The sequence below is a fragment of the Mustela lutreola genome, chromosome 1 (genome assembly GCF_030435805.1).
Source record: "Mustela lutreola isolate mMusLut2 chromosome 1, mMusLut2.pri, whole genome shotgun sequence".
Taxonomy (NCBI): domain Eukaryota; kingdom Metazoa; phylum Chordata; class Mammalia; order Carnivora; family Mustelidae; genus Mustela; species Mustela lutreola.
Window position 1 is genome coordinate 240,474,174 of NC_081290.1, and position 13,286 is coordinate 240,487,459.

Consider the following 13,286-nt stretch of genomic DNA (forward strand, 5'->3'; position numbering starts at 1 on the left):
TTATGTGATTTCCTACACTGCTCCAAGTTTTCCCAACAAGAGATTAGTTTAGAAATCCATTTTTATTACTTCATTTTTCCAGATAAATTGCTCAATCATTTGGAATTGCTGTATTTTACTATGAGCATTTATTTTTTCTCACAAAATTCAATAACTATTTAAATAACACTTGTTAAAATGTACAGATTCCATTGATTTGTAATGTTTCTACTGTCAGATACTGATAATAACTAATAAGTAAGACCAATTATGGTATCTTCTTGACAATTTTTCTTGAAATAATATACAATGATATAATTTTGCAGCCTTGTAATATATGTTTTAGTATTTGATATTGATATTTGGTCTCTGGAGACGGACAAATTCAAGCTTTTTAGTTTAGTTACCAGAACTCCCTGGGTAAGTCTTTTAGCCTCATCCATAAAATGGATGGTTAAAACTTACCAAGTGCTGTTCTTTTTTTTGTTTGTTTTTAGATTTTATTTATTTATTTGAGAGAGGGAAAACAAGCTGGGGGTGGGGCAGAGGGTGAAGGAAAAGCAAGCTCCCCAATCCCACCTGAGCCAAAGGCAGATGCTTAACTGGCTAAACTACCCAGGCACGCCTTGCCCCAAGTGCTGTTCTTGAGAGAGTAAAATAAAATAAATTACCTGTGAGTTAAATAATATGGAATAAAGGTTCTGTAAAACTTTCAGCACAGTGCCTGGAACATGATAGACCTTCAACGTATCATAAACAGGATAATCTTTTTTTTTTTTTCTATCCATAGCTTTTTGCCTGGACTGCCCTTTCTATTTCCTCTACTCTAAGCTTTTATTAGCTCTTGTTTTTTAAATGGCCACTGGGTCCTTTAAAATCTGTAATATTTATTTCAGCTGCATGTCGTTAATTATTAACTCCATCACTGAACCGGTACTTAGCATAGGTACTTAGGAGAATCTTCATACTTAAATTTTGATTTTGCCTTACACACCAGATTTTAAGCCAACTGAGATAAACATATCCTATTCCTTCTATGTACCTCTTTATTCTTCATCTTAGTTCTCCAATGTACCTTCAATCATCACCCCCCATCCTTTGACAATTTATTTGCTGACACACCAAATGTCTTTACTGTGAATTGCATCATTACTATTGCTTCATAAACATAATTATAAACACAGTAAAAAGACTTTAAAAAGATACAACTAAATAAAAAATTTAGAGAGGTCTATCTTTTAGATAAGCCCATAAAAAGCAACCTTATATTTACCTTCTTTTAGTGATTACATTAAAGAATTACAATCATATTGTCTAGTTGAATAATTTGGGGAACACGCTTTCAAAAGTTTAATACAAAGATTTTGCTTGTCATTATTGACAGTGTTACTGTATCCTGGAAAGATAAGAGCCAACATTCTTAAAGTTGCACAATTATACTTTGGATGGTGTGTGTCCCTAAGTTCCTCCTCTTCAGGCTTCCAAATAATGTGTCATAGTATATTTGGTATGAAGTAATTCACACAAAATGAGAATTAAAAGATCTATTTTTGAACTGATGATATGTTCCAGAAATAAAAGAAAAACACATTTTTAAAAAAGAACAGAGTTAACTCACACCAAAAATGGGGAAAACATTAATGATGACCTGGAAAGGAACATCATGAGAGTTTTAATACTATTTACTGAAATTCTGCCTCATTGTTTGTGCCATTTTGGGGGACCAATTCCAAACAACATTAACTTTCTGTTATGAGCACAGAAAAGCTATCATATAATACAATTCCAGTGAGTACCTTACTACCTAACTGCAATTCCCTAGGAGCCAGAATTCTCACAGCTTATTTTCATTTTCAGAAACTTGGGAAAACTCTTAAGAAGCAGAATATAAGCTTCTGATTATAAAAACTAAGTAAATTATAATTTTGGGTCCACTTAAAATGGAAAATGGGCAAATATCTAAGCTTAAAAAGAAAAAAAGGTTTTTAAATATTTGTTCCAAATACACAAGAACCTATATCTTGTTTCTAGTATTATTGTCCAATCAAATGAGCCAAGGATCCTTGGAAAAATGGCTGATTTCAAGGCCGAGGGCAAGGAAGGAATAAGATGATCCTGGATCAGCTTATTATGACACAAAATTTTTAAAATGCTTTAAAAAATGATGAGGCCTTTTCACAAGAAAATAGGAACCAACTTGAAGGATACAAGTCTAGGACAATTTGTGCATGAAAACCATTAATTAAATACTATTAAAGAAAACACAAAGTGGAAAAAATGAGTCTATAGCTCAGACAGACAAGACAGGAAAAGGTCTTCCCTGCTTATAGTAAAATGTCAACTACTGACCAGTAAAGGTAGAAGATGTTTGGAGGTGGGAATATGAATATTTACAATTCTTAAATCCTCTTGATGGGCTGACTACTTTATCATTATAAAATGACCTTCTTTGTCAATTATTACAACTTTTAGATTAAGTCTATTTTGGGGGTGCCCAGGTGGCTCAGTTGGTTAAGCATCCCACTTTTAGTTTTGTTTTTTTTTTTTTTACTCAGGTCATGATCTCAGGGTTGTGAGATCAAGCCCCCACTGGGTTCTGCATTCAGTGAGGAGTCAGCTTGAGATTCTCTCTCTCTAACCCTCCCCTCATTTGCAAGCAGCCATCTCTCTCTATATATAATAAGTAAATTTCTTTTAAACTTTTTTTTTAAGATTTTATTTATTTATTTGACAGACAGAGATCAGAAGTAGGCAGAGAGGCAGGCAGAGAGAGAGGGGAAAACTGACTCCCTGACGAGCAGAGAGCCAGATGCAGGGCTCGATCCCAGGACCCTGGGATTGTGACCTGAGCCAAAGGCAGGAGGCTTAACCCACTAAGCCACCCAGGCGCCCCCCAACTTTTTTTTTTTTTAAAGATTTTATTTATTTATTTGACAGAGAGAAATCACAAGTAGATGGAGAGGCAAGCAGAGAGAGAGAGAGGAGGAAGCAGGCTCCCTGCTGAGCAGAGAGCCCGATGCGGGACTCGATCCCAGGACCCTGAGATCATGACCTGAGCCGAAGGCAGCGGCTTAACCCACTGAGCCACCCAGGCGCCCCCCACCTTTTTTTTAATAAGTAAATCTTTTTTTTTTTTTTTAAGATTTTATTTATTTAAGAGAGAGAGATCACAAGTGGACAGAGAGGCAAGCAGAGAGAGAGAGAGGAGGAAGCAGGCTCCCTGCGGAGCAGAGAGCCCAATGTGGGACTCGATCCCAGGACCCAAGCTGAAGGCAGAGGCTTAACTCACTGAGCCACCCAGGTGCCCCAAATAAGTAAATCTTTTTTAAAAAGCCTATTTTGTCTGACAAGTATAGCTACTATAGCTTTCTTCTGGTTTTCATTTGCATGCCATATTTTCTTCTATCTTCACTTTCAGTCTGTATCTATCTTTAAAGCTTAAGTGAGTCTCTGGTAGGTAGCATTTAGTTGGGTCTTATTCTTTTTAATCCATTCAGCCATTCTAAGTCTTTGGATTAGAGAACTTAATCTGTCTACAATTAAAGTAATTACTGATCAGTTTATACTTACTAATGCCATTTTATTCCTTGTTTTCTGGATATTCTGTAATTCCATTGTTCCTTCCTTCCTCTCTGGCTTTCTTCCTTTGTTACTTGATGTTTTTCTTTAGTGTTATGCTTGGATTCCATTCTCTTTATCTTTTCTGTATCTACTAGAGGTTTTTACTTGTGGTTACCGAAGTTTGCATAAAACATTTTTTTTAAGATTATTAATTTATTTATTTGACAGACAGAGATCACAAGTAGGCAAAGAAGCAGGCAGAGAGAGGGAGAAGCAGGCTCCCTGCTAAGCAGAGAGCCCGATGCAGGGCTTGATCCCAGGACCTGAGATCATGACCTGAGCCGAAAGCAGAGGCTTTATCCCACTGAGCCACCCAGGTGCCCCAGCATAAAACAATTTTTAACAGTCTACTTAAGTTGATAACAACTTACATTAAAACATATTCTAAGGGGCGCCTGGGTGGCTCAGTGGGTTAAGCCACTGCCTTCGGCTCAGGTCATGATCTCAGGGTCCTGGGATCAAGTCCCACATCGGGCTCTCTGCTCAGCAGGGAGCCTGCTTCCCTTCCTCTCTCTCTCTGCCTACCACTCTGCCTACTTGTGATCTCTCTCTCTGTCAAATAAATAAATAAAATCTTTAAAAAAAAAAAAAACATATTCTAAGCACTACTTTTTAATCCCCCCTCACCTAATTTATGTTTTTTGAGGCTATAATTTACATCTTTTTTTTAAATCTTATGTATCCATTAACATGTTTTTATATAGTTATTTTACTACCTTTTCTTTAAGATTTTATTTATTTATTTACTTAAGAGAGAGAGAGAGAAAGAAGAGCAGGAAAGGTTCAAGCAGGATCTATACTGAGCATGGAGCCTGACCCGAGGCTCGATCTCATGACCCTGAGTTCATGATCTGAACTGAAATCAATAGACACTCAACCCAGCTACCCAGGTAGTCCTCTACTTTTGTCTTTTAATCCCTTCATACTAGGCTTTATAAGTGATTAAATCACCATCTTTATAACATTAGATTTTTACAACTAGGATTTACACTTTAATATGTTTTCCTGTTATTAATTAGTACCCTTTCATTTCAGCTTAAAGAACTCCCTTTAACATTTCTTATAAGGCCAGTCTAGTGGTGATAAACTTCTTTAGCTTTTGCTTGTCTGGAAACATGTTTATGTCTTCTTCAATTCTGAAGAACAACTTTGCCAGGTAGAATATTCTTGGCTGAATGCACCATGCCACTCCCTACTAGCCCACAAAGTTTCTGCTAAGAAATCTGCTCATAGGCATGGGGGAGCCCTGTATGAACAAACTGTTTTTCACTTCTACTTTCAAGATTCTCTCCTTGTCCTTAACTCTTGACACTTCAGTTTTAATGTGTCTTGGTGTTGGTCTCTTTGGGTTCACCTTTATTGGAACTCCACAGGCTTTGTGGACTTTGATATCTGTTTTCTTCCCCATGTTAGATTTCAGTCATTACTTCTTCAAATAAGTTTTCTGCCCTTTTCTCTTTTCTCCTTCTAGAATACCTAAATTGTGGATGTTGGTCTACTAGGTGCTGTCATATAAGTCCTTAAAGCTATCTTCACTCTTTTTCATTCTTTTTTCTTTTTGTTCTTTTGATTGGGTGATTTCCACTGTCCTGTCCTCATCTTCTTTCTTCTCCTTCATCTTGTCTGCTGTTAAATCCCTTTTGGTATTTTTCAGTGTGGTTATTCTATGCTTTGGCTCTGTGACTTGTATTTGGTACTTTTTTATGTTTTGTGTTAAACTTCTGACCTTATTCATTCTTCTCCTGTGCTAAGGGACCATCTTTATAATCATTATTTTGAACCTTTTGTCAGGTAAATTTCTTACCTCCATTTCTCCTTTTTTTGAGGTTTTATTTTGTCCTTTCATTTGGAACATATTCCTGTTTCTTCATTTTCCTTGACTTTCATTGTTAGTTTCTATGCATTCCTAATCTTGAAGGAGTGGGCTCTCCTAGGAGGACGAACCTTATCAATTCAATCTTCCATAGTTCTTTGCTATCTCTCAAACCTCTGTGATTGTCAAGCAGACTACCTTATTCTTAGTGCTTCCTGTAGTTGAGGGTGTATCAAGACTTGTCAGTGTGCTAAAGAAAAGGACCTCAGCAACCACATTCTGACTGACTAAAAGCCAGGTCCTGAGGAAGCAGTTTTTAATGTATGCAAATATACGTCTTTCAGTGAAAGACTTGGAGATGGGTATTTCTGTCTGCTGCTTCTGCACTGAGTCCTGGGTGGGGATGGCCAGGTAAGAACTTTCTTTTTTTTGCTTAAGTCCTGTGGGACCTTACAATTTAAGCCTTCCTAGCTACCAGAGCCAACATATTAAAAGGGTGCATTCCTTAGGCAGCAACTGCAAATCTGAAGTGCCAGACATGGGCACAGATCTTTTAAGGGGAAAACTGGTGAAGTGAAGTGGGCCAGAGAGAACACAGAGATGCACCTGTTAGCCTCCCTGGTCTCCCCTGAGGTCCCCAGCGATATGCTAAATTAGAAACCTGACCCTAAGGCAGGAACTTTTAAAGTATACAAATAGGGACAACTGGGTGGCTCAGTTGGTACAGTGCATGTCTTCAGCTCAGGTTATTATCCCAGTGTCCTGCGATCAAGTCCCACCCTGGGCTCCCTGCTCAGCAGGAAGCCTGCTTCTCCCTCTGCCTGCTCTGCCTGCTGCTCCCTCTGCTTGTGTTCTCTCTCTGACAAATAAATAAAATCTTTTTTAAACATTTTTAAATTTGGGTGCCTGGGTGGCTCAGTGGGTTAAGCCGCTGCCTTCGGCTCAGGTCATGATCTCAGGGTCCTGGGATCGAGTCCCGCATCGGGCTCTCTGCTCAGCAGGGAGCCTGCTTCCCTTCCTCTCTCTCTGCCTGCCTCTCTGCCTGCTTGTGATCTCTCTCTGTCAAGTAAATAAATAAAATCTTTAAAAAAAATTTTTTTTTAATTAAAAAAAAAGTATGCAAATGGGACTCTTTCAGGGAAAGACTGGGAGATGGAGAGTTCTGTTCTCTTCATCCTGAGCCCTAGGGAGATAGCCACAGAGAATTTTTGTAAACCTATTAAGAACTCTAGTAGTTTGCTATAGACTGGTGGGTCTCATGGATAGAACCATGTGTCCATGAGACCCACTTGTCTCATGTATGCAAATATAATGTGCATGTGTCCATGAGACAAGTGGGTCTGCTTCTCATGGACACATGAGACCCACTTGTCTCATGGACACTGGCTTTCAAAGTTAGGTGTTTTGGATGCCCATCTCTCAGGTGCAAGTCTTTTTTTTTTTTTTTAAAGATTTTATTTATTTATTTGACAGAGAGAAATCACAAGCAGGCAGAGAGGCAGGCAGAGAGAGAGAGGAGGAAGCAGGCTCCCCGCTGAGCAGAGAGCCCGATGCGGGACTCGATCCCAGGACCCTGAGATCATGACCTGAGCTGAAGGCAGCGGCTTAACCACTGAGCCACCCAGGCGCCCCACTCTCAGGTGCAAGTCTTAAACATTATCCAGTTGAGGCTAGATGTTGGGTCCAAATGCCTTACGCATCAGGGAAAAGCTGGAAGTTATAAATTCCTTCCCAAAATCACTGTGCAAGGGGTAAGATTTATGATAAGAGTCTGTCTTAGCCTTCCCTACTCATTTCAGTGTGGGTATTTTTGCGCAGTGTGAGTTGCTCAGCTAGTTTCCGATTTCTTTCAGAAGGAATCATTCAATGGCAGCAGCAGATCTGGTGTGTCTGTGGGAGGAACTGAGTTCAGGAGTTTGCTATATCACCAATGACAATGGAGGAACCCCCTACATCATCTTAATGTATTACTTTTCTGTCAGTTATTTTGGGGCAAGAGGGGTTGGCTGTGAGGGAGAAAGAAAAAAGAACGTGAAAAATCACGGTTTCATTGGGCAATTCTAGGGAATTGTGAAGAGATACCATCAGCAATAGAGAAATAAGGGGCCCCTGGGTGACTCAGTTGGTTAAGTGTCTACCTTCGACTCTGGTCATGATCCCGGGGTCCTAGGATGGAGCCTCACTTCAGGCTCCCTGCTCAGCGGAGGGCCTGCTTCTCCCTCTCCCTCTCCCTACCACTCTGCCTACTTGCACTCTCTGTCAAATAAATAAATAAAATCTTAAAAAAAAAAAAAATAGAAAAATAAAATATTTTCAGAACTAACTTAAATTCTGAAGATCAACATAGAAATGAAAGGTCACCTAAAAGAGATAGGCTTTTGGCTAGAGAACACTTTTAGACTAAATTGATAAAAAATGGGAATTTGATTATTATTTGTTGGCAACATACACTCAAACACTATCCACAATAGAAATGGCTATTGTCACTGACTTCTAAGTTTTTGTCCCCACTAACAACACAATCTCTAATCTCAAATAGAAACAGTGGGCTATGTTAGTCTAATAGGCATTAATATTAGACATAAAATATTCCTTAGTTTGATTCCACAACCAAAATGCTTCAGATTTTGAAATGGCTTCCCACAAAGATCTGACAACAGAGAGAGAATTTATTGATAATACAGATGATGCATGTTTTGTTCTATGTTAACTTTTAATTTACCACAGTAAATTAATAAACTAGCATGCTGGTTTTAATACATCAGTCTAATGAATGTGAATAATATAAGTCTGTGTCAAGAAAGGTGACATCTTCTCTTGTACTACAAATTCAGATTTCTGCCTCTGGTAACATTCAGATATTGGAGTTTTAATTAGAACAACCCAAACAACAAATGCTTCTTTGTGAGGCCATTTTATTTTATTTTATTTTTTAAAGATTTTATTTATTTATTTGACAGAGAGAGATCACAAGTAGGCAGAGAGGCAGGCAGAGAGAGAGAGAGGAGGAAGCAGGCTCCCTGCTGAGCAGAGAGCCCGATGCGGGACTCCATCCCAGGACCCTGAGATCATGACCTGAGCTGAAGGCTTAACCCACTGAGCCACCCAGGCACCCTGTGAGGCCATTTTAGAAAGCAAGCCAATCCTTTATTCTGGCGGTGATACTCATTCACCTGTGTGTAGCAGAAAGTACTGCAGATAATGCAGATCAGCTTACTCAATATCCTCCAAACTCTTTCATAGTTTCTTTTTTGCACCATAGAGCTTTGAAAGCAAAACAAACAAACAGATGCATAACAACAACAAAAAATGTTTCTGATTCCTTTCCAGGGGGGTGGGATCTGCATGGACTCTGACTTCCACAAGGAAACAAACCATGTGAGATTTAAAGCAAAAGTCACCAGTGTAAGATTAAATAGGCTGCACATGAGAGGTTAGATTTTTTTAGGGCAACATGTAAAGGTTATATTGTCTAGTATGCAACATCATAAGTGCCAAGTGGTCAAAGGCAGAAAAAGTTACTCAAACAGACCCAAGCTAGGCAATTCCTAGTACCCAAAATTGGTTCCCAGCTCACCCATAATCCATGAAATTAAGTAAGCTGCCCAATACATTGTCATAAATCCTTTTATGCATAAATTAGAGAAAGTAGATTCATCTGTCTGAAACTAAGAGCCCCAACAAATACTCTGAGAAACCAGTATTTTTCATTTCTATGGTTCTAGCCTCTGAATCTCAGTCTTGTCATATTGATACTCCCACTACTAATAATAATGACTTGACATTTAGTTGGGTACTTAAAAAATAATATCGAGCATTGTGATTGGTGATTTATAAACATTCTGATTATACTCTATATTCTATAAAAGATCTCTCAAGAACAGGACTGACAGGGAATAAACCAATTCATGAATATGCTATTCTTGGAAATACTCAGATTATGATCAGTATTTTAAAAGAAAACAATTAAATTTTACTTCTTCCTCTCTTCTCCAACAGCATAGTACCTCAGTCTTTCTAAAGTAACCCAAAGAACTTAAACTTATAGTTCTAACAACAACAACAACAACAACAAAAATGGCATTTTAAAAAAGATTCCTAAATATTGTTCTTTTGGCTAGAAAAGTTGTTGTACCTGAAGATTGATTTCTGCCTCATAGAAGGTCAGGCACGAGCAGTAATGTCGATCTGAGTCAATATCTGTCAGGACCACCACAAAAAATGTTGGCTGCTTCCTTTCTCTGGACAGCTGCCACCCGCCAGGCTGACAAAACTAAATGGGATAGAAAAAAACTGTCACATTTTAAAGGTATAATGAAAATTTATTACTTATAAATTTTTGTGAAATGTTAAATATCCCTCCAGTGTAAAAAAAAAAAAAAAAATCCAGCTCATATGGTATGTTACCTAAGTCAATATATATGTGTGTGTACAATAGCCAATATATATATCTACTTTATATATATTAAGTACATATTTACAACATAGAACACTTTCTCCAATGCACATAAACATTTTAAGAAAACAGCCTAGATTTTCCACAGATGCCACTCATTCTTAGACACAGATTGGCATATATAGATACAAATCACCATAAATGAAAAACTTTCCCCTCTTTAGAACAGATCATGAAATGAGTTGAAGACAAAGTGCTAAGTATCTATCACTGATGGAAAGGAGAATTATTTAAAAATTACTTCATTAATCTAAGTCTTCAATTCAATACAATGAAAAAGATATCTTGTTCATTAAAACAGACCATGTTATACGCTATGTAATGTATATCAATGTATTGTAAGGAATAGAAAATATACAATGTATGCTCTTAGGGGAGCATGGGAACATGGCAGTGAACTGCTCTAAGATGCCGCAACAGAACTGGACTAGTAACAGAAAAGTAGTTGAAAAAGTCCCAAATTACTTGGACGTTAAACAACACACTTCTAAATAATACATGGGTCAAAGACAAAATCTCAAAAGAAATTTGAAAAATATCTGAAGGAAAATACAACTTATTAACATTTTTGGGATTCAGCAAAAGCAGCGCTTAAAGAAAATTTATAGCATTGAATGCATATATTAGAAAAGAAGAAAGATCTAAAATCAATAATCTAAGCTTCTATCTTAGAAAGCTAGAAAAAGGAGAGTAAATTAAACCCAAAGTAAGCAGGTAAAAAAAATTTAAAAAATCAGAGCAGAAATCAATAAAATTGAAAACAAAAAATCAACAGAGAAAATCAACAAAACATAGCTGGTTCTTGAAAAAGATCATTAAAATCAACAAGCCTCTAGCCAGTTAACTAAGAAAAAAAAAGATATGAATTACTAATATCAGAGGTTCATATACAAAATATCAAGGTTCATATACAAAAGTTAACTGCCTTCCTATATACCAAGAAATGAACAAGTGTTGTTTGAAATTAAAAATACAGTACCATTTACATTAGAACCTCCCCCAATTAAATAATTAGGTTAAAGTTGACAAAATATATACAAGATTTACATGAGGAAAACTACAAAACTTTAAAGAAAGTAATCAAAGAAGTACTATATAAAAAGAAAGATATTCCATGCTCATGGATAGGAAGACTCAATACTGTCAAGTATCAGTTCTTCCAAACTTGATCTATAGTTCAATGCAATCCCAATCAACATCCCAGCAAGTTATTTTGTGGATAATGACAAACTGATTTTAAAGTTTTAAATCTTTTAAAATCAAAGTTTAAAATTAAAGTTTAAAATCTTTTAAAATCTTTTAAATCTTTTAAAATCTAAAATCAGATTTTAGACCCATTTTTAAAGTTTACAGAGAGGTAAAAGATCCAGAACAGCAAACATAATACTGAAGAAGAAGAAGAATGTCAAAGAATAAAGTCATTATTTGACTTAAAGACTAATATTAAGCTAGAGTAATCAAGACAGTGTAGTATTGGTAAAAGAAGAGACATACAGATTAATCAAATAGAACAGAGACCAGAAATAGTACACCCAAATAGAACAGAGACCAGAAATAGTAAACCCAACTTTGACAAAGAAGTAAAGGCAATGCAGTGGAAAAAAAGATAGTCTTTTCAAAAAATGATGCTGAAATAACCTGATATTCATATAGAAGAAAATGAATCTAGACACAGATAGACCTTGCACTCTTCATAAAAATTAGCTCAAAGTGGATCACACAACTAAATGTTAAAAGCACAAAACTCTAAAGCTCCCAGAATATAGGAAAAAATTTAGATGACCTTTGGTTTTAGCAATAACCGTTTAGATAAAACACTAAATTATTAATAATAGAAGAAATAATTGATAAGCTAGACTTCATTACAATTAAAATTTTTTTGCTGTGTGAAAGATACCATGAACAAATGAGAAGACAGTCGGGGCACCTGGGTGGCTCAGTTGATTAAGTGTCTGCCTTCAGCTCAGGTCATGATCCCAGGGTCCCAGGATCGAGCCCCATGTTGGGCTCTCTGCTCAGCAGGGAGTTTGTTTTTCCCTCTTACTCAACCCCTTTGTGCTCTCCCCCTCTCTCTAATGAATAAATAAAATATATTTAAAAAAAAAAAAAAAGCAATCTTGGCTGAACAGCAGCCTGAACATTAAAAAAGAAAACGAAAAAGAAAACCACCCAAGAAAAAACTGGGAAAAGGTCTGCAAAAGACATACTAAATAATGTATAGTCATCCAAAATATATAAAGAATTCTTAAAAGTCAACAATAAGAAAATGAACAACTCAATTAAGAAATAGGCAAAAGATCTGAACAGATACCTCACTAAAGAAGATACACAGGAGAAAAAAAAAAGCATACGATAAGACATTCAACATCCTATGTCATTACAGAATTATAAATTAAAATAACAATGAGTTATTATTACATATCTATTAGAATGGCCAAAATCCAAAATACTGGCAATGCCAAATACTGACAGGATGTAGAACAACAGGAACTCTAATGCATTGCTGGTAGGAAGGCAAAATGGACAACTACTATAGAAGATAGTATGACAGTTTCTTATAAAACTAAGCATATTCTCAGTAGACAATCCAGAAATTGTGTTCCTTGGTATTTACCCAAAAACATGTTCACAAAAGAAAACTTGCACTTGGATGTTTATAGCTGCTTTATTCATAACTGCCAAAACATGGAAGCAACCAAGATGTCCTTCAGTAGATGAATGGATAAATAAATTGTGGCACATTTGAGACAATGGAATATTATTTAGTGCTAAAAAGGAGTCATGAAAAGGCATGGAGGATCTTTATATGCATATTAATAAATGAAAGACCTCAATCCAAAAGGGCTACATACATTATGATTCCAATTACATGACATTCTGAAAAATACAAAACTACGGAGACAGCAAAATAATATTAAGGGTTATCTGAAATTGAGGACATTGCAGGGACATGAATAGGCAGAATACAGAGGATTTTCAGGGTATGGAACTTGTATAATACTATATGCACAATATTGTATAATACCATAATACTGTATAATACCATATACATAAAACTGCATAATACTATAATGGTAGATACATGTTATTATACTTTTGTCAAAACCTACAGAATTGTGTAACACCAACAGTGAATGCTAATGTACATTATGGACTTTGGGTGATAATGATGTTAATCAATGTAGGTTCATCAAGTGTAATAAATATACCACTGTAGTTGGGGAGATTGATAATGTGGGAGGCTGTGTGCTTTGAGAGCAGAGAGTATATAGGAACTCTTACTTCTTTCTGTTCCATTTTGCTGTGAATCTAAAACTGCTTTTCCTAGTCTCCAGAAATATGAGGGGGGGGGGGAGTAAAGTCAATTTTCAAAAACCTGAATAAAACAAGATATCTTGATTAGCAGTATTGTTCGAG

General features: G+C 36.5%; 1 protein-coding gene across 2 annotated transcripts in view; it reads right to left on the minus strand.

Annotated features, from left to right (window-relative positions):
* The window catches only part of SBF2 (SET binding factor 2), a 479,243-nt gene that overhangs the window by 263,139 nt on the left and 202,818 nt on the right, over nucleotides 1-13,286 (minus strand). For both annotated transcript variants that reach the window (XM_059135879.1, XM_059135868.1), the window contains exon 3: nucleotides 9,549-9,686. In XM_059135879.1, coding sequence (XP_058991862.1) covers nucleotides 9,549-9,686 — 138 coding nt within the window. The remainder of the gene's footprint in view (nucleotides 1-9,548; nucleotides 9,687-13,286) is intronic.